The 25,595-nt window shown below is 39.2% G+C and overlaps 1 protein-coding gene across 2 annotated transcripts in view; it reads right to left on the bottom strand.

Moving 5' to 3' along the window:
* Lyn (LYN proto-oncogene, Src family tyrosine kinase) overlaps positions 1-25,595 on the bottom strand; it is a 119,952-nt gene that overhangs the window by 37,294 nt on the left and 57,063 nt on the right. Inside the window, exons 2-9 of one of the 2 annotated variants that reach the window (XM_076835460.1) lie at positions 23,612-23,748; positions 20,002-20,047; positions 18,852-18,957; positions 16,917-17,015; positions 16,694-16,797; positions 15,576-15,725; positions 13,294-13,446; positions 889-1,071 (exon numbers count right to left, since the gene is read on the bottom strand). In XM_076835460.1, coding sequence (XP_076691575.1) covers positions 889-1,071; positions 13,294-13,446; positions 15,576-15,725; positions 16,694-16,797; positions 16,917-17,015; positions 18,852-18,957; positions 20,002-20,047; positions 23,612-23,743 — 973 coding nt within the window. In that variant the 5' untranslated portion in view covers positions 23,744-23,748. The remainder of the gene's footprint in view (positions 1-888; positions 1,072-13,293; positions 13,447-15,575; positions 15,726-16,693; positions 16,798-16,916; positions 17,016-18,851; positions 18,958-20,001; positions 20,048-23,611; positions 23,749-25,595) is intronic. The other variant, XM_076835461.1, reaches the window with a different exon arrangement.

The following is a 25,595-nucleotide window of genomic DNA, read 5'->3' as shown; positions in this document are numbered from 1 at the left end:
TTCCTGGGCTATAGCAACCCAGGCCATATAAGCTTAGTTTGGTTTTGTTTGTTTAACAATGTCCATTTTTGGAAGGACTCTGATGCTATGCTGAAATATTAACAGATATTAAATAAGAAAATACACTATTCATCTTTCTAACCTATTTGGCTATGACATCACACTATAAAGTTCACCATGTATGAGATGACTTAATTTTGGATTATTGCTCATATTACTTCTCTTCATTCATTACTTCTGAAGACATTTTAAAAAATTATTTGAGAATTTATTAGTATCTCTACTGAATCAGAGGTGAATAAAGAAAGAAGGCTGGTAATATAAAGTCCTGTCTTTGAAGGTGATAACAAAAGAAGAAAAGAAGGTTGCTTGGAAACTCTTCTTCAGAGATTCCATGATTCATAAGAATTCAACTCAATTTTAACTTTCTTTTGTATGCCAGGCAAGCAATCTACCATGAAGCCAAATCCCCAAACAATTGATTAAAAATTTTTAAGTGACACCTTGAACATCTACTAGATAATGTCAATGAAAAAAAAAAATGAGCTAGTTTTAAAATTTCAAGGACGTCTTTGAAATGTGTATTCATTTATTTGACAATTGTTTATTGCAGTCTTAAGAGAGAGGATAGGTGTAGGATATTATTATTGGGCTCATAGGCATCTGTAGGCAGATGCAGAGAAAACAGGATGACTATGCACCAATTTGATAACATGGATTACTTCTGATGAACAGGCCTATGAAAATGCTTTTTGAAAAAATATTTCCTGATTTTCAGTAGTGAACATGCTGTTTTTCAATTGAAATTATTTGAGTATTCTCTGAGCATCTGAACGTTCTACTGTGGATCAGACATCCTTTGAAGCACTGGGCTTTGGGACCACTCACCCTTGGCCATGTACTCGGTGATGATATAAATGGGCTCCTCCTTGGTGACCACGGCGTAGAGTCTCACCAGTTTGTCGTGCTGAAGAGTCTTCATGAGGTTTGCTTCTTCAAGGAATGCTTGCACAGACATGGTGCCGGGCTTCAGGGTCTTCACGGCCACCTTGGTGCTGTTGTTATAGTAACCTAGGAAGCCAAAAGACAGCAGGGCATGCCACGTCAAGTGGTAAATTTAAAAACTTCCCTTTGGAGGCAGAGTTAGACAAATATTTAGTTACAGACAGAGAGAGCCCAAGATAAAACACTAGACAATATTAAAATCAGGGAGGCTGTGTGAAGGACAATTGGGAATTCTCATACTCTCTTTATAAAAAATCTAAAATTATTCAAAATCAAAGGATTTTATAAGATAATAGTAAAAATGAATCTATTTGCACTCCAGCATGAGGTCTCATATTTTCCTCTGGTTCAAAACTGTTATCCAGGAGCTGGGCTGGGCTGTGGCTCAGCGGTAGAGTGCTAAACTAGCACACATGAGGCACCACATAAAAATAAATAGATGAAATAAAGATATTGTGTCCAACTACAACTAAAAAATAAATATAAAAAAAATGTTATCCAAGACCAAAATAAACAAAAAGCTTTATGTATTTTATAATCCCTACACACACACACACACACATGCACACACATGTGATGTGGAAGAAAATATGCCAAAGTACACAATGAATACTGGCTATCTCCAAGGGTGCAACTATGGGCTATTTTATATTTTTAGTATCATTTATTTATTTTTAATTATTATAAATGAAAGGGGGGAAAACCCAGCATGGTTTAACTTATAAGCTAGGCAGACTCTGTGCTCAATGAAAGGAGCTGAATTTTAATTCTGATTTTTCTCTTGGGAAAACCCTTTCCTCAGCGGTTTGGCAAAGCGGAAATAGAAATGATCACTATGCCCTTCCCTTTTGTCTCGGTTTCCATGGTTCTTTTGGAAGCGTAAAAACTGAAGTTGAGGAGGGAGGTGCTGCTGGTGATACCCTGGAATCTTCCCATGGGTTACTGCTACCTGGTGTGTTGAAGTTTTGCAAGTACCTGTCCTAAAAAAGGTGTTGTGGAAGTGGTAATTCCCCTTTGGGGGTCACAGTAACATCTGTATGTGTATAATAAACAAAGATGACAGGCTCAGTCAGACCAAGAGTACCTCTGGGTGGTAGAATTTGGGATGACTTGCATTTTCTCTTATTCTTTTCTACTTTAAATAAATTTGTCAATGAGACCGAATCTTTTTTTTAAAAAATAAAAGTAGTTATTTTTTATTTCAAACTCTCAAATGGGCAAGAAAAAGTATTAGTTTATAGCCATTTAGTCATCCCTGATCATGAAGACTGATTTCTCAGGGGTGAGGTGTAGCTCAGTGGTACAGCTGGTGCAGGGCCATGGGTTCTATCCCAACTACTGAAAAAAATAAAATAAAAAGATTGATTTACTTATTAAAATGTTTCCTTTTTGTTTTACTTTGGTTTATACATAGCAATAGTTTATAGCACCCTATAGGAAAATGAAGAACTCAGTATAAAATAAATGTTAGAACATAAGGAGAAGATCGTAATAGAAAGCTGGGGAAAAAATTAAACTGTCCATATCCTGTTCAAAAGCTACAACCTACGTCAAGTAACAGAATCATGAACATATTACGTTGAATTGCCATCTAAATGCACGATTATAAGCAATGTGGCCTTTTCTACCGATCTTGAAGGTAATTTAGAAGTAAATTCCACCAACAAAAGCCCTTTAAAATTATATGTGAATCGAGAAGATTCCTTTACAATTTTTTTTTTTCATTTATAAATAGATCCTCAGTTATGTGAGTCTATCAGCGGCCTAACATAGCCAGAAAACACACTCTCCATAACAAATACAACTGAAGAGAGACTACTGTCCAGAATCTGTAAATGATTCCTACAAAACAGTAAGTAAAACAGAAAAATCAGTAGACTTGGGTGGGCATCTCAAAAAGAAATTCCAGTGACTAACAGATGGATGAAAGTTACTCAATCTTATTAGTAATCAGAGAAATGCAAATAAAGCCACAAGAAAAAAATCACTGCCCAGCCTGACCATATCAACTGCTGGTGAGCCCCTGCCCATGGGAAGACCCTGCGACAGCCTCCTTAGGTGCTTTTCTGTGCTCTTTTCTGTGCATCAGTGAGACTGAATTGCAAACTTTTGCAATGATATCCCAAGGGGCCCAAGGGGCTGACAGTAGCCTCCTTCCAAGGGACCATGTACCAGTTGTGCTGCTCTGGCCACATCCTTCTGGGTATAACTCTACTGGTCAAGCAAGAAACTATTAAGAACTCTTACACATTGCTGGTGAGCATCTAAACCGAGACCAGTACTTTGGAAAATAAGTCTGGACAGTGTTTAGTAGAGTTGAAGATTCATAAATAGTCAACCCTAGGTAATCTGCAGGCAGTTGATTCCAGGACCACTCAAGGATACCAAAATCTGAGGAGGGTCAAGTCCCTTGTATAAAATGACACAGCATTAGCATCTAACCTACCCACATCCTCCCACATATTTTTTTAAAAAATATATTTTTTTCGATGTTAATGAACCTTTATTTTATTCATTTATTTATATGCGGAGCTGAGAATTGAACCCAGTGCCTCACACATGCTAGGCAAGCACTATACCACTGAGCCACTACATCAGCCCCCTCCCACATATTTTAAATCATCTCTAGATTACTTGTACTTCTTAATATAATGTAAATGCCTCGTATATTGCTCAGGGGACGATGACAAGGAAAAAGGTCTGCACCTATTCAATACAAGTGCAATTTTTTTCCTCAAATATTTTCCATCCAAGTTGGCTTGCATCTGTGGACATGGAAGTATGGAGGGCTGACTGTACCCTACAGTCCAGCAAATTGATTCCAAGTCACCCTAGAGAAGCTTACACACCCTTGTACCAGCACAAAAATTGTTCCAAGCACATTGTGCCTAGTAGCCAAAACCTGGGAATAACTCCAGTTTCAACAGGAAAGAGTGAAATGAACAAACAAACTGTTACATGTCCGGAATACACATACAACAAACACCATATAGCTATGACGATGGTTGAACCGAAAAACATGAAGAAATACACAAAGATGTCTGGGAAAAGAGGCCAGGTGTAATAGAGCACATCCAGTACAATTTATTTACATAAAGTTCAAGAACAAGCCAAACTCGACCATATTGTTTAGAGATACATATGTCACCAATATAAAAGTAGTAAAACTATTTAAAAAAGAAAAACATCAGTGGGGGCATAGCTCAGGGGTAGAGCACTTGCCTAGCAATACAAAGCCCTGGGTTCAATCTTTAAAAAAAAAGAAATAAAGAAAGAAAGAAAGAAAGCCAGGAAATTTTATCGCAAAGGTCAGAGTAGCAGATATCTGTGGGGAACATGCAAAGCTGTGATTGGGGAGGGGTAAGGGGACATTTGGGGCCTGGCAAGTTTCCTCCCTGTGATCTCAGTGGTGGGCACACAAGCTTTCATTTTGTGATTATTCATGAAGTTGAATATTGTGTGTTATGCACTTTCCTGTCTTCTCATTACATTGCATGGTAATAAAAGTTACAGAAACAAGACTGTTCTTCTTTTGTCATCTTACAAATAATGGGGGTTATGGAGACATTTACATACTTTTAAAGGATGAAGGAAAAAAAAAAGTGCATTCCAAGGGTTAAGGGAAAAACTGGCCAGGAAATACTGCAGCTGCTGAAGACATTAAAAATGCTGATAAGGAGCTGGAGACCAACAGTGTCTAAACAGCTGTGTCCCGCAGCTCAAAGAGAGCAGCAGCTTCTGCTCAGGGATCTCTCAGGCTGCGGTACTGAAAACAGCCAGGGTCTTCATCCTTCCTCCAGAGGCAGGGTTTCCATTCAGCACTAAGGATCAAATCATACCTTACGAGATACTCCCCTGTCGTTGAAGATTCCATGAAGGGCAGACCTGGAGATCTGGGCTGTTGTTGCAGAACGAAAATGCTTTTTAAAAATAATATTTTCAAGGTAGTAAAGAACTTCCTGTGGAGTTTCACTTGGCCACAAAGACAGATGATGTGACAACTTGAGAAAACTCCCAATTCCAGCCATGACTGGCTTGTTACAAAGTGCCCACATACCACAAAGTGGAGGGCATGCATTTGCCTGGAAGTTGGCTGGTAATTAATTTCAATGTAGTTGGCTCAAATAAGAATGTATGGAGCAAAATTCTAACTCAAAAGGTCTCCCTTCTCCCACAAAGTCTTTTCATAGACCAAGCGGTAAGAGGAAACAGCATCCATCTCCTCAATGCTTGGACAATTCTCTGGGAATAAAAGAATCCCCAGAGGAAATATGTCGCCCAAGTCAGATGTCAAGAGGATCACACAAACAGGAGGAAACAGCTTGCGGCAGGGACACCTCTTTCTTTTATCCCCACCTAACCTCTTTCCCCAGAGAACAGGTCACTTCCTAGTATTTGTTCTCTGTATTTCAAACCAAAAAAAAAAAAAAAAAAAAGTCAGACCATAAAATGTGACAGGTAGCCTATGAACAATTCCTCATGATTGACAAAAATGAACTCACTTGGCTGACAATGATATGATTTAGATTGGTTGCTTTTTTTTTCTATTAACGAGAAAAGTTATCCTGCTTATTACATGAGAAATAAAAACCAATTTCTGACAGCTCGAAACTGTTGAAAACTTGCTGCACCACCAGCCCTTGGATGGTCAAATGGAGACACACAGCAATAGCATCACCAATCACTACTCTTTTGCTTTTATTCCCAGTATTCCTGTGCTCAACAGATTGAAATTATTTCAGTAATTAAGAAGGGATTTCCTGGCTGACAGCCAAACTCGCAGACTTTACTGGGAAAAGATCTAAGGTCAAATTTTCTTCTTTCATTTTCTTTTGTTTTCTCTCCTTGGTAACTGGGAGCCCACTGTGCCCCGCCCCCCCCATATATATCTCTCAGTTTTATTGAAATCCATATACTCTACTATTTACCCATTTAAAATATAAAATTGTACAGCCATCAGCACAATCACCTTTGGAACATTTTCATCACCCCTAAAAGAGATACGGTAGTCATTAGTCACTCTCACTGTGCTCTGATTACCCCTCGGCAACTAGTCACCTGCTTTCTGTCTCTATAGATTTGCCTGTTCTAGATATTTCATATAAATGGAAACATACAATACAGGCTGTTTTGTGTGGGATTCTTTCCCCTAGCATAGAGTTTTAAAATCACCCAGGCCATAGAATGCACCAGTTCTTTATTCTCTCTACTTTGCTGACTACTCCCCTGAATAGGTGTACCGCCTTTTGTTTATCCATTCAGTATTTGATAGACATTTGGTTCGTTTCCACTTTTTGGCTATTCTCAATAATGAATGGTATTATGAATATTCATGTATAAATTTCTGTGTAAGCATGTGCTTTCATTTCTGTATTATTTCCTAGCGTCACCTACAAATCCACCATTATCCCAAAATTAAAAAAAAAAAAAAAAGATTATTTAAAGATACAAATAACTTTTGTTCAGGGAAAATCTTAGGTAATTTTTCTATTTTATAGCTCTTATACTAATTTACCATATTTTCTTTATAATAATATTAAATATTTAATAATTACCATTCTTTGAATGCGGTCAACTAGACTGCTTATCCATATGATTTCACTCAACAGCACACAGGTTACAATATGTTATATTCTATTTTATCCCCATTTCGGATAAAGCTGTTCTACCTCTCTCTTTTAAAACATTACTAGTATAAATAAGCAATAAGATTCTAAAAAATAAGCCCGGTGTGGAGATGCATGCCTGTGATCTCAGCACCTAAGGAGGACTGCAAGTAGGAGGTCATCCTCAGCAACTAGCAAGATCCTGTCTAGTAGAAAAAGGACTGGGGATGTAACTCAGTGGTAAAGTATCCCTGAGTTCAATTCCCAGTACTAGGAAAAAAAAAAAAAAAAGGCAATGGACTTGAATAGACATTTCTCCAAGGAAGACACAAAAATGAGCAGTATGCCCAGAAAGGTGCTGGTAGCACTAATCATAAGAAAGATAAAAATCAAAACCACAATGAGGGCTGGGGTTGTGGCTCAGTGGTAGAACACTTGCCTCATACGTGTGAGGCCGTGGGTTCGATCCTCAGCACCACGTAAAAAAATAAATAAATAAATAAATAAATAAAGATATTGTGTCCATGTATAACTAAAAACCACAATGAGACACTTACCACATTACATTTCTTGAAATGGCTACTGTCAAAAAAAGAAAAAAAAAAAAAACAGTAAATCAACCAAATAAACCATCCCTGCAAAACCCCCAAAATAACATGGGGATGTAGAGGAATCTGAACCCCTGTGCACTCTCAAAGGGAATGTCATCTGATGGAGCCACTGTGGGAAACAGTACAGTGATTCCTCAAAATTATTCAAATAGAAGATCGTAAGATCCAGAAATTCTGTTCCCAGGTGCATACCCATGATAACTAAAAGAGTCTCCAAGAGACATCTGTATATCCCTGTTCATAGCCACATTATCCAAAATAGCCCAAAGGTAGAAGCAACCTGAGTGCCCATTGACAGATGAATAGATAAACTGATAACACACATAGGAGGAAACACCATTCAGCTCTGAAAAGGAAAGAAACTCTGACACATGCTGTAATGGAAAGAGCCTTCAAGATCCTATGCTAAAGGAAATAAGATGGTCACCAAAAAGACAAATACTGTGAGATGACACTTATTTGAGGTTCTCAGAATGGTCAAATTCATAGAGACAGAGTAGCATGTGGTTGCTGATGGGTTTGGGGAGGGGAGAGAGCAAAGTTAGTGTTAATGAATACAGTTTCATAAAATGAAAAGAAATTCTGGAAGTTAGGGCCACAACACCAAATGTCCTTAATTACCGAACTGTGAACTTAAAAATGGTGAAGATACAAGTATGCGTACTTTCCCACAATTTAAAAAAATCATTATTAGCAAATCTATCCAATGCCTTTTCATAAGATTTTCGCTGTCATTCAGGCAGTTTAAATAAAAAGTAACACTCTGTTTTCATGAGACTTCATCTGTGATTTCCCCACCCCTTTTCTTTACCTGAGAGAGTAGATGAAGGGAATCTAGAGTATGGAAGGATGGGGAGTACTGGAGAACAAAATCTACCCAGCTGTGCTATGTCCAAGTATAAATAGAACACAATGAACCCTGCTTCTATATAATCATATCATAGTGCACTAATTAAAATAATAATAATAATAATAGTAATAATAATAAAAGGGAGATCAGTAGAATAAAATAAACAAACAGGGAGGGAGGAGGAGAGGGAAAGGGAAGATACTGGGGAATGAGAGCGATCAAATCATGTCATGTGCATGTATGAATATGGTATACTGAATACCACCATTATGTATCATAATAATGTACCATTAAAAATAATTTTAAAATAACACACTGGGTAGGAAAATTACATGTTTTTCAACACTCTACCACTCCTCACTTCTAAACCCCAGTTTCTCCCAGGCACCTGGGAGCATGCTAAATTAAAGTTCTCTAAAATCAAAGGGCAAACATTTAGCATATGGCACAGTAAAAGCCCGTGAGCAGGAAAGGGTGAGGAGTGGACAGGGGGAATGAGCAGTGGAAACAAAGAATTTTCTCAAACTTCAGTCACATGTGGCCAAAGTCCAGGTGCACAATTTTAGCACAGGCTTGAGTCCTGAAGACAGAACTGGGCTGTACATGATTTGACTTCAGTGTAGTCTGTTCCCCTGTCCCCAGCCTTGTTTCTGGTTTTCTGCTGGTTCAACCCTTGGTTTCTTTGGAATGGGCAAGTTGGGCAGGTAAATGTCAGCTTTGGGTACTACCACCATGGAGCTGGTAGAGAGTTTATCATTCTATTTGCTAGAAGCCCTCAAAAAAAAAAATGTTAAGAAAATACAAGAGAATTATCTTAATCTCTTCCCCTCAAATTGATAACTTCCCAGATCAGCAGGGCGGGGGAGGAAGGGCGCAAAACTTTAGAAAAAGATTGATGAGCCAAAAGAATCCCCTGGAAAAAGCCAATTTCCTGTTTCACTATTGAGGACCCTTAAGTTTTCTAACACTCTCTGACCCTGACTGGTACAGAGAAGCACGAGATAAAGTCTGCCCTGACCCTCACCAGGTACCCTCTGGAAGCTGCACTGACCACGCAGCTGACAATAGCATTTCTGACATAGCAACTGCACTTTTTAAAACAGCATTAATTGAGATACAACTCATACATAATCTACTCAAGCAACTGGACTTGCATGGACTTGGCTTCCTGTTACTTATCTCTCAGGTACAGGTGATTTATCCCTCTGCATACAGTTCTCTGCCTTTATCCGGGCTTCATAGCTAAACCTGAAAAGGTGGAACAAAATTCCAAACCATCATTTTATATGCAGGACGACTACCTTTAGGGGAATGAACACACCCCCGTTAAATTCCTCTACATTTCTCTTAATGGTGGACATGCAATTCCTTCATGGACAAATATCCTCAGAATGGTTTAATTTCCTTATTTATAGTTGGATTTCATGATGGAAACTGGAAAGAATCCATCAAAATACAGCTTCCAGTGACTAGAGCCAAGCATGCAAAAATGAAAATAATAAAAAACGGAGCACACAAAGCCAGACTCTGGGAAACACTTCAGATACACATCTCATGGCTCCTCTCGACAGCTGATGACATGATTGATTGCGTATTTCACTGACATGGAAACCAAGGTGAGAGAAGTCAAGTTCACCTGTAGATAGCTTAGGAAACGAATGAGTCCAGGGTTTATGTGAGATGCCAGAACAGCCTGGCTCTCTCATTGCTTTGAGTGACTTAGGTGAATTTTTAAATCTTTTTTTTTTTAATCATTTTTTTTATGATGACAACAATGTCTTTCTCATAGTGCTACTGCATGAAGTCAGAAAACCAATGAAAACGTACCCGGAACAGAGCATGAGGACACTGTACAGCCCAGACTTAGAGTCAAACATGCAAAAATGCACTAAGAACATAGAGGAGGGAGCATGCAGAGACCTGGATTAAAGGCAGTTTGGGTAATGTGTTTTCCTGCCAGAACTCTCAATAAAGAGATAACCCTTGAAAAGAAAGGCCAGGGAGAGGAAGCTCCTAATGTGAGCTGCTGAGGTCAGAGCAGGTATGCTTAGGGAGCTAAGCAAGGAGGAAAGAACGCAGCGTTAGAGTGACGTTGCAGCTTCTAAAAGGGCAGAGAATTAAAAAATGAGCATGCTGTGCTACAGCTCTTTGGGGAAAGTTCCTTTTACACCGTTCTGAAGACTTTCCCGGGGATTATTTATTAATTTAAAAAGGGACTTACAAGTCACCAGGGAGAAATCTGGTGGACTGCCTTAAAACCAAATAGAACATCAGCAAGAACAGGACCAAACAGTGTTCTGTGCCTCCTGATGATCACAGGGAACACAGCGTCCTATTCCCCAAGGAACAACCTGAGCCACACCAGGAGAGGCACTAGAGAAATCCAAATTGTGGGACCTTCTACAAAACAACTGGCTGGTGTTCTACAAAATGTGGGTGTCATAAGATGAAGACAAGACACAGGGCTGTTCCAGATTAAAGGAAATTAAACTCAGCAACTTAAGTCTGGGCTGTACAGTGTCCTCATGCTCTGTTCCAGGTACATTTTCATTGTTTTTTTTAGTTTCAAACTAAAGAACAATGACAAGATAAAGCGCCCCTGGGTTCAAGCCCCAGTACCAAAACCAAAACAACAATGGGAAAAAACCACACAAACAAACCAAAAAAGGAGATTAAGGACATGTCAACTAAGTGCAAATACACTGAGGAAAAGAGGTTAGTGAAAATGGTCACAACAGCATTATTGGAACAATGGGAGAAATTTGAATTTGAATATGAACTCTATGTCAGACAGTAGTTATGTATCAATGTTAAATCTCCTGAATGTGATCGCTGTGTTGTGTAAGTTAATGGCCCTGATCTGAGGAAACCCATGCTTAAGAAATTTAGGAGTACAGAGTCATCATGTGTGCAACTTAGTCTCAAGTGGCTCAACAACATGTGTGTCTCACACACACACACACACACACAAACACACACACACACACTTACATACACGATGAAGCAAATATAGCAATGTATGAACAACTCGTGAATCGAGGTGAACAGTATATTTTGTTCATTATACTATTCCTGCCCCTATTTCTGTGTATTTGGAAAAATAAACAAATAAAAATCTTTCAAGGGGTAAAAAGAAGATGGCAAATCGTGTTTTTTTTTTTTTAAATGAGCAGACAACAGTTTTGCTGTTCCTCAAAGAGTTCAACATAGACAAATCCAGTATGATCCAGTATTTCCACTTCTTGTATAAAACAAAGAGACATGGAAATATGTGTCCAAACAGTAACTCGTACATAAACATTCATAGCAGAAAAATGTCCATCAGTGGATAAACAGATAAATGGATAAAAACGCTGTGGCATATCCATACAATGGAATATTACTCAGCCACAGGAAAGGATGAAACTCTGATGTATGCTATAACTGGATGAACCCTGAAAACATTATGCTAAGTGAAATAAGTTAAATGACACAAAAGGACAAACACACTATGACTCCACTTATATGAAGCACCTAAAATAGACAAATCAATAGAGATATAACGTAGAATGGTGGTTTCCAGGGTCTGAGGGGAGAACAGAGAATTGTTGCCTAACGAGTATGATGTTTCTTTTGGGGTTGATGAAGCTATTTTGGAACTACACGTAAATGATTCATTTACGTTCTGTTAAAAAGAGAGAAGTGAGGAGGAGGATGATATGGTGATGTAAGCAACAGAGCACATGCGGGAAGGGACCACCTCTACCAAGAGCACTCATGGAATGGACACTCCCAGCCAGTTCTGAGACAAACCAACCAAAACGAAGAATGTGAAGTGTTACAATTATGAGTCATCTGAATTCTACCAATTTTGTGAGCTCAGATTTAAAGTGCAATAAGCAATAATTACAGGCTGGGTAAGCAACTCCCATATTTAAAAGACATTCTGGCTCCAGGAGAAAGTATACCAAGCCATGGTCCCAGGGCCCGGGGTTTTGGAGGGGAACCTCTCCCTCACAGTCTCTGCACGGCAGTGACATACCCCGTGGCTGCAGTTGGCTGGAAGTTCTCAGTTCCTGCTCACCTGGGGCTGGAGCAGTTTTAAAAGCCAGCTGCCCCTTCTGCTTGGAAATCACTTTTGCTTTCACTAACACAAAGCTGGCACAGAGAAAGTGATCCAGTCAGATGTGTACAGACTCCAGAAAAAAAAAAAAAAAACTGCTTAATTCTTATTACAAAACAAACTCATATTCACTATAAAAACTTTAGAAAAAGACACGAGTCAAAAGAATTCATTGGAGAAAGCCACTAACTTTCTAATTAATGGTACTGATGCACTTCTTGCCAGGCTGAGAAGGATATATAGTGTTAAAGAAGAACTCTTAAATGATGGGACTTTGAGCATTTTCAAAAAAAAAAAAAAATTTTTTTTTTTTTTTTTGGTGGTACTGGGGATTGAACCCAGGGGTACTCTACCATGGAAATAGCTATTCACCCTGTCTCAAAATAAAAACAGGGTGTCTCTCTCTCTCTCTCTCTCTCTCTCTCTCTCTCTCTCTCTCTTGGTACTGGGAATTGAACTCAGGGGCACTCAACCAATGAGCACATCCCCAGCCCCATTTTGTATTTTATTTAGAGTCAGGGTCTCACTGAGTTGCTTAGTGCCTCACCATTGTTGAGGCTGGCTTTGAACTTACAATCCTCCTGTCTCAGCCTCCCGAACCACTGGAATTACAGACATGTGCCACCATGCCCAACTAAAAACAGGGTCTCACTAAGTTGCCCAGGCTGTCCTTCAACTTGAGATCCTCCTGGCTCAGCCTCCCAAGTAGGTGGGATTACAGGTATGTGCTACTGTGCTCTGCTCTGGAAACTTTCTTGTTGACCCTCAAACTGCAAAAAAAATGTGAGATTACCTATTAAGCCAGTGGATTCTAAACCTAAATGGATGCAAATGTACATCCAGAGAATCCAATGAAAGAGCAAACGAAACACTCACGTAAACACCCACCACTCCTTTCCTTATGAACATGAAGAAAATACTGAGTCAGAAGGAAGAGCAAGAATTGAAGCCAATAGATTCTGCAAGGTAGTTCTCAGCCCCAGGTGGACAGGGGAAAGTAAAAGAAATGATGCTTCTGACACAATCTAGTGTCTGGCTCAGAGGCTGAAAGAAACTGGCTTGAGCCCTTCTTTGTCATCCCCTGTAGAGAGGATGTCAGCCCCAGAGAGCCATACTCACCCATCCAGACTTCCCCAAACTGTCCAGCACCGAGCCTTTTCACCAACTTAATGGACTCTCGAGGGATTTCCCAGGCATCTTTATCCCATGGTTTCTGTGGTTTGGGACTAATACAAGCCTTCTCCAATCTTCTGCATAAGCCATCTGATTGCTCTAATTTGAAATGAAAACAAAGATTAAGAAATGCAATACATGAGAGATTGGTTCCTGGACCCCTGTGGATACCCAAACCCATAAATGCTCAAGTCCTTTACATAAAATGACATAGTATTTGCACATAACCTATACACATCCTCCCACATACTTTCAGTCATCTCTAGGTTACTTGTAATACGTAACACAATGTAAATGCTATGCAAATAATTGTTATATTGTATTGTTATGTGGATGATGACAAGATTAAGTTAGAATGAATGCAGTACAGATACAAAATTTAAAAAAAATATTTTGATCCTTGGATGATTGGATTATTGGATGTAGAACTTGTGGGTGTGATGGGCCAATAGGTAGGCCGGGCGTGGTGGTACACACCTGTAACCCCAGTGGCTCAGGAGAACGAGGCAGGAGGATCACGAGTTCACAGCCAGCCTCATCAATGGTGAGGCTGCTAAGCAACTCAGTGAGACCCTGTCTCTAAATAAAAAAATACAAAATAGGGCTGAAGATGTGGCTCAGTGGTCAAATACCCCTGAGTTCAATCCCTAACAGCACCCCACCAAAGATGAAGAACCAATGGTACATACTTTGTACTTTGCTAGTGTTAATAAAAAAAATCTTGAACTGTTATCTTACAATGTCTATCTTGCCATAGCCTATAAACCTAAAATGCCAAAAGAGGTATCTTTTGCACATTCATGACTTTCTAAATTCTTAAAATACAATTCAAAACATTTGATTTTACTTGCTAACACTCCTAAAATACAAAAACAAAAGCAATATAGTAAACAGACAAACAAAGACTGACAGGTTGTCATACTTAATAGAATGTGTTCAGACTCCTGAGGCCACATAAGCTGCACATGATAAAAAGGTATGGATGTTGTCATGTCACCTCCCCCAATCCCAGAACTGGGCCAGGCACTGTAAGCCCTCAGCACTTTGCTAGAAGCCCTAAATGGATGGGAATAACAGGGAGGAAGGACTCCACGAAATCTGAGGTCCCTTGTTCTCTCATCTTTTGGGACCTGAGCAAACCTTCCATGTGCATTCTCTTAGAGCAAGTGGTAGAAAGAAGCAGTAGTGACAACCACTGCACCTGATATCAGTCACATAGGCAAAGGACCTAAAGGTCATAAGCACAGCCTTCCCAGGCTGGAAAGTGACACTAGAGACAAAGAATACTGACCTGCTATTTTTAAAGATGTCTGTGGTATTAGTTTTGTTTTCTTCTACCAAGAGTATACATTACTTTTACACACACAAAAATACAGATCTGCATTTCTATTTCACCTATTTGGACACACTGTAAAACTGGCATGATATAAAAACAATAGCACCAGTATGGCAATATGTAAATCAATGGATGTGCAACTGATGTGATTCTGCAATCTGTATACGGGGTAAAAATGGGAGTTCATATCCCACTTGAATCAAAGTGTGAAATATGATATATCAAGAACTATGTAATGTTTTGAACAACCAACAATAAAAATTAATTTAAAAAAATGTACCACCAAAAAAAAAAAAAACAATATATATTTCTCTCTAAGCAATTTCAGATTTTGAATATTAAGTAGCATGGACTAGGCAGGAATGATCATTCACCAAGATCAAGTCTGACTTTGTACAGATAGTCTTCAGTGCATAACAGTTCAAACTGGGATTTTTCTATTTTGTGATGATGTGAAAGCTCACCCATGCACTATTCTGTTTTTCACTTTTGTACAGTGCTAAAAAATTTACATGAGTTTTCCAGGCACTCTATTATAAAACTGGCTTTGATTTAGAAGATTTTGCTCAATTGCAGAATGATGAAAGTGTTCTGAGCATATTTAAAAGAGACTAAGCATAGCCATGAAATTTGGTAGATTAGGTATATTAAAGGCTTTTTTCAATGTATACCAATTTTAACTTATAATAGGTTTATTGGGACATAACTTCATCATAAATAAGGGAGTGTCTGTATATTTAATTATAGTTTAATTTAGAATCCATTATAAAATATGATCTGCCAACTTTAAAAAAAGATAAATAAAATGCTTTAGTACAAAAATAGTATCTGATACCTTTTAGTTATCATAATGAACATGTTCTGTTTTGTTCCACCTACAGGTTTTACTTACTTTGGTAATGCTTAATCATGTCACTGATGCAGGGAAAGGTGATTCGTGGAGAGATGTAATAACCTCCATTATCCAGACTTCTAATTTTGTAGTGCTTGATAACATCACCATGCACAGGGTCATAGTCTCTGACAGACAGAGAGTAGCTTCCTATGGGGGAAAAAGTGTAAGTAAAGTGTATGTTTATATTTTGCAAATAATGGTACACATTTTTTCCATAATATATAAAAAATACAACCAATTATTTATATGATTTGAAAAGTCCTATAAAAATTCTACTTGACAAACGAAGCTAGTACTATGTTTGCTGTGCACGTTGCCAACATGCCGTTTTCCTTTTCTGTGACAGTTTTAAAAGATTATTGTCCTGAGATGGGTGGGGTGATGCACACCTGTAATCCCATAGACTTGAGAGGCTGAGGTGGGGGATCCCAAGTTCAAGGTCAACCCAGGCAATTTAGCAAAATATAAAATGTCTTGAATACAAAATATAAATGGCTAGGAATGTAACTCAGTGGTAAATTACCCCTGGGTAATTACTGGGAAAAAAATTTTAGCTGAACAGAAAAATTACTTTGATTTTTCTTTCTCTTAAAACTTCAGGATTTACTATAAATAAGAACCATAAGACAAATCAGCAAGCAAGAAGTGTGGTCAGACCCGGCCACAACTGTGGCTGCTTTTGTTATTTTTTACTACTAAAATGAATCATTTGAGTTTGTTGTTATCAAAGTATCAACATTTCACCACCAGAATTTAGTATATCTTTTTTTTTTTTAGTAGTTCTAGCCATTTCTAAAAATGATTTCTTAAAAATTTCCTATATAGGGGTGGGAGGGAAAGGGAGAGAGAAGGGGAATAGCATGGATGGTGGAAGGAGATGGTCATCATTATACAAAATTCATGTATGAAGATGTGAATTTGGTGTTAACATACCTTATATACAAACAAAGATATGATAAATGGTGGTATAAAGGTATATTAAGAATTATAGTGCAAAAAAAATAATAAGAGAGCTCATGGATAATGGCCTAATTTGGCATGAACATACTTTATATAGAGAGTTAAAAACGATTTCTTAAGTAGTGTTTTAAAAGTAGTCTTAAGCCACTTCCCACCTTTTAATGTTTCACTTTCTCTAATAAGAAAAGCTCCTGCGCTGTTCCCGGGTGCCAAAAGCTGTCGTTCTGCATCTTTCCTGGTTATATCCTTGAAAAACCACCTGTGGAGACATTTTCACTTTCATAGTTGTTATGTTCCAGGGAAGGAAAAGGAGAATAAAAGAACAAGCAACCCCGTGCAGCTAACACCACCACTGGGGGTGATGACATAAGAACTTACTCTTCTGTTTCTAAGGTGTTGACTTTGGCCACGTAGTTGCTGGGGATGAAGCCCTCTCTCTTTGTTGAAAGGGACTTAGCTTTCCACCATTCTCCATGCCTGGAATAAGAACACATATCAGAAATGGTTTATGTGTAAGACTCAAGAACTACAACAGCCATCATCTCACGGTGTTTATTTTGTGGGATGAGGGAAGTGGCGGGGGGGGGGGTGCATCTCTGGAATCTCAGAATCCAATGGGAAAATTCATTCCCCTTTATGGTACAAAAATATGTTTAGGGATGAAAGCAAAGGAAAATGGCCTTATAACTTAAATGTGGATTGTTGTGATAGATGCTGCAGAAAAAATAGTTGGTAAAAATGATTGCCATCTTGCAGAAGCAAAATATTTTGTCATTTCCCCTAGGATAGCTATGAAATGTTTAGAATCCTCACAGAAAAGGGAGACAAGAGAATAATGGGTCACAGTTCAAGTGTTATAAACTTCTTTGCTAAGATATGTAGTTTCCATGGAGACAGATGCCAAGAAGAAAAGAGAGAGAAAAAAAGAAAGCCCATAAAACAATTCCAAGAAGGTAAGTCTCATCACCGTGCTACAGCCCTAACCAGCACTGGCAGGAGCAGGTGGCCCCATGAAGGGGGGAGGAACAGAATGGGTCTCTCTGCAAGTCCCAACTCTGCTCATCTTCAAATGTACCTGGAGGATCCTTATCTGGAATGCATGAAGGACAACTACAACTACCACTATGCCTACTGCACTCCCATCCTGTATTTACACATATAGCTGGACCTCCATATCCACAGGTTCTACATCCTTAGATTCATCCAATCAAAAATCCAAAATATTAAAAAAAATTTGCACCTGTACTGAACATGTACAGACCTTTCTTTTTATCATCATTTCCTCAACAATGTAGTCTAAGAACTATTTACATAGTATTCTTCATGGTATTAGGTATTATATGTAATCTAGAGGTGATTCAAAGTATAACAGGCAAATTGTGGAGGTTATATGCAAATTCTGAGCTATTTTATATAAGGGACTTGAGCATCCACAGACTTTGATATCAAAGTGGGGTCCAGGAACCAGTACCCCATGGATACCCAGGGACTGTATATATAGACATACACATGCCATACTTACAACAACCCTATGAGATATATACAGTCATTCTAGTTTCATAAGCAAAGATGACCAAGTATAGACTTTGAGTGACTTTTTGGGGTCACAGAGCTATCAAGAGGAAGGGCCAAATTGAGGCTCAAGTTCATGTCCAACCCAATAGTAAACCTGCTCTCAATAAGGGAGTCTCCCCCTCCTTTAGTCTTATTTGGCAAATCTGGGAGACACTTCATGCAAAATCAATAGGAGAAGCAAGCTACAATTAAAATGTTCAGAGTTCCTTATTCTCCTCACTGTCCTGTGCCCCTGTGGTCTGACAAGGGCCACATGTCTGAGTCAGCAACGCAGGAGTCAAGGAAATGAACTGTCCAAGCATCTTTATAGAAACGCTGTTGCTACTGAGCACAGCTAGTCCAACACTAGGGCTCTGTAGTACCATGCCCTCAGAAATCAAACCAACTGGGCCCATAAACCCAATCTGAATCTGGCAATACAACCAAATAAAAATGACCACTTAAAGACCATGCAGGTGTTGCACAGACTCAAATTTCTTAAGGTGGCACAGCCGGGTGAAGAATTACACCAGGATCTATTCTCAAAGGGAAAAGTCCAGAGCGTGCTCACAGCTGGACTTTCAAGGGAACTACTTTGAACCTACCCTTTCCCATGCTGAGGGCTACTGGCAGCAGAAGGGCTGAGGGACCTCATGCCCACTGCAAGAAGTGGGTTTGGGTGTCACCCTGGTCCTGAAAGAAAACCAGGGGGCAGTCTGTGGGAGCCTACGGCCAGAGCTGTGGCCTGGGAACACTTACTCCTCCAGGACTTTCATCTTCTCTCCTTTCTTGAAAGACAGGTCATCAGGGTGTATGCCATCATAGGGGTACAAGGCCACCACAATGTCGCCTTGCTCCTCTGGATCTGAAAATGAAGGACACAAGTGAAGACTTTTCAGAATCCATCAGCAGAAAAAAAGATTTTTTTTTAATCCCCATGGGGCACAAAGAATGAGAAGAAGTGCTGAAGAGGGGTAACTGGATGAGCATGTGAACTTCCTACCTAGCAGAACTCCAGGTCTGCAAAATAACGTGGTGTACATACTGGGTACAGTATTCAGTATGCAAGGCATACTGACCTCCAACCACGTGTCCTGCTTTCCAGTTATGAACACCCATGTTCCTAAGAGCATTATTCACAATACTAAAATGTGAAAGCAGCCTAAATGTCCATTGATAGATGAAAAGATACAGGGTAGCCAGGCGCTGTGGCACACACAGGTAATCCCAGCAGCTGGGGAGGCTGAGACAGGAAGGTCTCAAGTTCAAGGTCAGCCTCAGCAACAGCGAGGCACTAAGCAACTCAGTGAGACTCTGTCTCTAAATAAAATACAAAATTGGGCTAGGTATGTGGCTCAGTGGCTGAGTGCCCCTGAGTTCAATCTCTGGTACTCCCTCCCTCCCAAAAAAGATAAAAGGTGGCACATACATGCAATGGTGTATCATTTGGCTTTAAAAAGAAATGAGGTTCTGACACAGGCTATAATATAGATGAATAGAGGACATGATGCTAAGTTAAATAAACCAGGCACAAAAGGGCAAATACTATATTTTCACTCATACGGGGGTACCTAAATAATTGAATTCATAGAGATAGGAAATACAATGGTGGTTGCCAGGAGCAGCCATGAGTGGAAAATGAAAAATTAGTGTTTAATGGGTACAGAGTTTCAGTTTGAGAAGAGGAAAAAGTCCTCCAAAAGGCTCTCAGATGGATAAGAGTGGTGGCTGTACAAAAATTGTGAATGTGCAGGCCACCATTTATCTCTACAAATGGTTAAAATTGTTAAGATGTAATGTGTATTTATTTTCCACATTGAAAAATAAATACAAACTTCTAGGGCAACTACTTTATAAAGACTCTAACATAAAGAAAAAAAACAGTAACTATGCTACTAAGAAAACATACCTTTTGTTTGAAACCTCTGTCCTGGTAAAAGCTGAGATTCTGGAACCTATGAGAGAATATTTGTTAGGAAAAAAATTATTCTTAGCCTTTTCTGCTCATGTTAGTGGGGTATATCATTTTTCTAACAGTAGCAAATGCGGTTTGGATTTGCTGGTTTATTAAGCTGGAAAGAAGAGCAGTACAGAGAGGAAATTCTGGAGAGCAATACCACTGCCTACATGGCTCAGGGAAACCCATCTTCCTTCTAAAAGCTGTCATTCACCCAGGCTGGCTGGAAGTGATCAGAGCTTGGGTCAGTGAGCTGCTATATGCTCACCTCATTGTAATTCTGCCTTTATCTGATAACACAACCCTCATATTATTCGCCTAGCTCCAGACCCTCCAGCCCCTTACACAGACCTGAGAGGTAGCATTTCCGTATGCTCAATGGTTGTGTAGGGCTTTGGCAAAGCCTCACCTTTTCTCTTGCCTCCTTCTTTCTGCCTAGGAACAACTGAAGGTTGGAGTCCCAGCAGCCACAGAAACCAAATGCCAGTGACAGTTGAGGGAGAGAAGAAAGTGGCTGAGGTCCTGGTGACTTTTCAGAATTGTCACATCAGCCCATTTCCATGCTTCCTAGATTTGTTTAAACACAGTCAGGGCTGTCACTAGCAACTTACAGCATGTCCTAACTGATCCAGACTTTCTTGGGCTGACCTCAACTCCATCATGAGGACAGATGGCATCCCCTGCCTTTGAACCTGGAAGGTGAATTATTGGGTAGGACCTGGTAGTATAAAAGGCCATCTCAAGTACCAAAGTTTTTTTTTTTTTTTTTTTTTTCTCACAATGCATGATGAGGCTGGGCAAGGTCTCATGACCTCTTCTAAGGGTGGTATATAATAGGGGACTACACTGCAAACCATGTGATGTTTCCATTTCTCTTTGATTAAAGTGATTTCATGGGATGGGACCAAAATGATTTGTAGTAAAATTTAAATTTCTGATGAAAGTCAGCCCATAACATCTCTAATTCATTAAGGAGGGAACATGATTCATCAAGGTATCGGAAAATCTGTGGGTCCATGTTATCCTTCAAGAATTTCAAGAAATTTTACGCTGATTTGTCAGTCATTTTGATTTGCATAATTAGCAAACAGGATCTAGTTCATATGATTTAGAGGAAATAATTAGGTAAGAAACTAAGTAGTTCTGAAAGCAGCAAGCTGATTGGAAAATATCAGACATGTTAATGTACAAACATTTTAAGATACTATTTTTAATGGGGTCTTATTATGTTGCCCTGCAAACTGGTCTTGAACTCAAGGGTTCAAGTGATTCCCTCTACATTCTGAGTAGTTGAGACCACAGGGCATATGCCACCAGCCCTTTCGAATATACTTTTTCTAAGACTAAAACACATCGATTAATGGGGATTGCCTGGTGGGCCCGGTATAATCCAGGGACCCTCAGATGTGAAACAGGAGAGTCAGAGGAGGAGATGTGACAGTAGAAGCAGAGGTCACAGTGATGGTTAGTATTGCTGGCTTTGAACATGGGAGAGGGTCAAAAGCCAAGGAGTGCAGCTAGCCCCCAGAAACTAGAAAAGGCAAAGAAACAGATTCTCCTTGAGAGCGTCCAGAGGAAACAGCCCCACAGTCATTTTAGACTTTAGAACCAGAGATGTTCTTTACACTGAAACGGGCAAGACATCCCACACAAGAAATAAACATCATGCATCCTAAATAATTTCAAGTTTGTCACTGGAGAGGGGCACAAAACTTGTTCATAATTATTTGAGCCTGGAACCTAATTCAATTTAATATGAACACAAGGTCTTTTTATAGTTTCATTATATATTGATCTTTCCAGGAAAATATCTACCATATACGTCAAGAAAAAATTGTACTTTTTTCCAGAACCGAAGAACTATTTCAGAAACTATTTCTGAAAACCAAAGAACTATTTCAAAAAATCCTATCACCAAGAGCACCACCACTTACAGTGTATGTGATCCAGTCTGCCTTTTGTGGCTTTGGGACACAAGGTGATTCTACATACAGGTACAAGCAAGTGACTACTTCATAATATAGTGTCGTTTTATTGGAGCATTTAAAAAGGAAATATACATTATTTATATTATAAAAAAATAAAATAAAATAAATAAAACACATATATGCAACTCTTACACCATTGCCCTAGATCTTTCCTTAAAATAGCTATTCTTAGTGTACTTGAGAATCACATCCATTCCATCTCACCCCCTCATCAAACTCCCCTTGCAATCAATTCATGGCGAGCATTTTGGCACACCTGGCAAGGCTGAGTGTTATTTATGGCCATGGAATGAGGCCAAAAGAACTGGTTCATGAAGTGAGGGCATCTGTGACCACAGAAGGCAAGGACTAAAATACTTATGGTATACATGAGGGAATTGAAAGATTTCAAACATGTTACTACTTCTGCTTTCTAACTTGATTTTAATTTCCCTGACTCTGAACAAGAGGAGAAAATGGCACGTAATTGTATATGAGTCTACCCTGCTTTTCTAAAAAAAAGACATATTCATTCATCATTTTAAAATAAAACAGACCAAAAAATTGGGGTTATTAAAGCATATAAATTCTGCAGCAGTTAGTGCCAGAAACAAACAGATCCTTTTTATGAGAGTTGTGGAGTCTATAAGAAAACTATTTGTAACTCGAATTCCTCATTTTATTTTCTGTTAATCACATTTATGTAATAAATAGTCCTATATCACTACATACTTGGGTAGTATGTTCTTAAATTTTTATATGTATGTTTATATCATCACTAAATTATTAAAGCTACTAATAATCTTATACCATTTGAGTGAACTTATTTTCTAAAAGTAATTTTACATAATACATGTTAATTTATCTATCCAGAAAACATATGATAATAGTATTATATAGTCATTCTTCATTTCCACTACTTTTAAAATATATATATATATTTTTAGTTTTAGGTGCACACAATATCTTTATTTTATTTTTATGCGGTGCTGAGGATTGAACCCAGTGCCTCACGCATGCCAGGTGAGCACTCTTACCACTGAGCCATAACCCCAGCCCTTCACTGCTTTTTAACTAACTCTGACTTATCAGTGTCAAAGATGAGGCAGAATTAGATGAGCTTTTCTTAATCTTTTAATTCATTATAACAAATCACGATTCTTTTAATATCTATACTCTTCTGAATCAGTTGGATAAAATGTGATACATCAAAAGACATGAGCACCTATTTTAGCTTCTGACTTGAATGCAGAATTTTCCTGTGCTTCCGCACCACTCTGCTGATCTTGTTACCTATCCTCAGTCATACAGCCTATATATGCATTGGGGTCTCTTCACCAATGATATAAAAGATGTTTTTCTCCACATATAAAAATGTGGTTAAAGGCCTGTTTATTGCCCAATAAGTGGCCTGGTCATCCCTAAAGGTTTACACATTCTTCAAAGGATTAAGTCACAAAGCACATCAAAAATTATCTGAGGCCCAAGAAATCAATGTGATTTTTTTTGCATGCATATATCACAGATTGGGGTTAAAATTATGCAGCCATGCTTGGATCCTGCTGTGGGAATTCTCCCTGAGACTATCTACTTACTGGCCTTTGCTGTTTATTGGACGTTGGATCTCTCACATAAATAGTTCGGTCAGTATTACGTACTGGTTGAGTCTTCAAATCTATTCCATCGTCATTCAGATTGTCTTTCCTTTTTGATTTTATACATCCCATATTTCCTGTCGGAATAGAAAAGCAAGGACATTATTTTACCATTCCAGAACTGGCTTCCAAAATCTCTTTGCTGAAGCAGAATAAAAGGAAGTACTTTTCTTCTTCATCATACTTAGATTAACATACTCAAATGTGGACACTGTTGACAAATGGGTTTGCTTGCTCATTCATTTATTTGTTGATTCAAAAATATTTATTGAACATTAATGTTTTATCAGCCAGACATAATTCCTCCTCTAAATAGGCTCATAGTCTTGTGGCAAAAATGTGTAAATTCGAATTATGGCACAATGGGGTGGGTCAATGACAGAGGATGCACAAGACCTAAGAGAGGACACATAATTCAGATAAGAGGAAAAGCACCCGGTCTGGGAAGCTTCCCGAAGGAAATGATCTGTGATGGGAGGGATGTTGGCCAGTTGAAAGGTCGGCAGAGGGTTTCCAGGAAGAACAAACTTCACATGCAACCGCGGTGTCCTCAACATAGCGTGACCCCTTCAAACTGGTTCAACAAAATTACACCTTTAGTCCAGGACTGAGCAGGAAGGCCAGGGCTGGAGAGGAGGCACATGCTGGTACAGTGCTGATGACTTGGCTTTTTTATCCTGAAGACAAGTGGCATATGCCATCTATATTATAGCATGCAAGGTGAAGGTGAGAGGGCTTGAGGTTTCAAGGCAGGTGTGAGTAAGAGTTAGAGTCTATAGAGCCTGGCTCCAGCTGAATGTGGCTTGGGACCCAGGAAGATGGTGGTGGCCTTCCCTCAAGGCTGAAAATAAAAGAGACAGGTATGGTAGAAAAGATGCTTGTACGAACATCTGGATGATCAAGTCTAAATTATGTTGTGTGCATGTCTGAATATGGCATAATGAATTCCACTGTTACATATAATGATAATACACCAATTAAAAAAAAAAAAAAAGATATCTGAGCCTAGAAACCAGCTGACAAATGACATAGTTATGGCACTGCAAGCCAGGACTGCAGATGGGACGATGGAGGAAAAGCCATCCCAGTGAGCGGAGGGCTTGTGTTGACCCATGCAGAATGACACTGCCATGCTTCTGACATAAAAACCTGTTCATTGCTTCATTTACTTAATTCTAGGATGGGCAGAGTACTCCACAGAGCACTCTGGATACTGAGAAGATTTGGAACATTTGAACCAGGTGGCTCTTGCCTTAGAGCATACCTTTGAAACTACCCTTTAAAAGCAAAATCATCTCCATTAGAAGGTCCTACAGAGCAGTGATTCCCACAGAATAGATTCACTCGACACACTCTAGAAAACTATTCTGGGGTCCAGTGGGGCCACGGTTCTCCCTGTGTAATTCTGGAGTGCTGCCAAAGTTTGAGGCCAGGTGCTAGAACTTCAGAGGAGAGCAAGATGACTGAGTTTGGGGGAAAGGCGGTGTGAGTCAGACAGTACCTCATGGGGAAGGAATTGTGCTAAGAAACCTCCAGAGCTCCTCTCAGAACTGGGCCCCACTCCCCTTGGCTGCCAGGGGCCCAGCTCTCACTTTGTCCTGCAGGATTCCCGCTGGTCTGGGAACTTGGACTTGTTTATCATTTCATTAGCTGGGGGACAAGCCTCTGTAGGACAGCCACACCTCTTTCTGAAACTAGCGAGCTGTAGTTCCCAAAATAAAGGGGAAGCAAGTACTTCTTTAATTCAAAACAGCACTTTTTTTTTTTTTTTTTTGCCCCATAGGCTAAAGTTTCTGAGATGGAGATGCAGCAAGTGAAGCAGAGATCTCTAGAACTAACTTAGAATTTGTACGAAATACAGGGGAGAGAGGAATAAGATGATCAGAAAAATCCAGAATCTGCTGTATTCTCAAGACAACTTGCC

Source organism: Callospermophilus lateralis, chromosome 16, assembly GCF_048772815.1.
Source record: "Callospermophilus lateralis isolate mCalLat2 chromosome 16, mCalLat2.hap1, whole genome shotgun sequence".
Taxonomy (NCBI): Eukaryota; Metazoa; Chordata; class Mammalia; order Rodentia; family Sciuridae; genus Callospermophilus; species Callospermophilus lateralis.
This window is presented reverse-complemented; position numbering and strand designations above follow the sequence as displayed.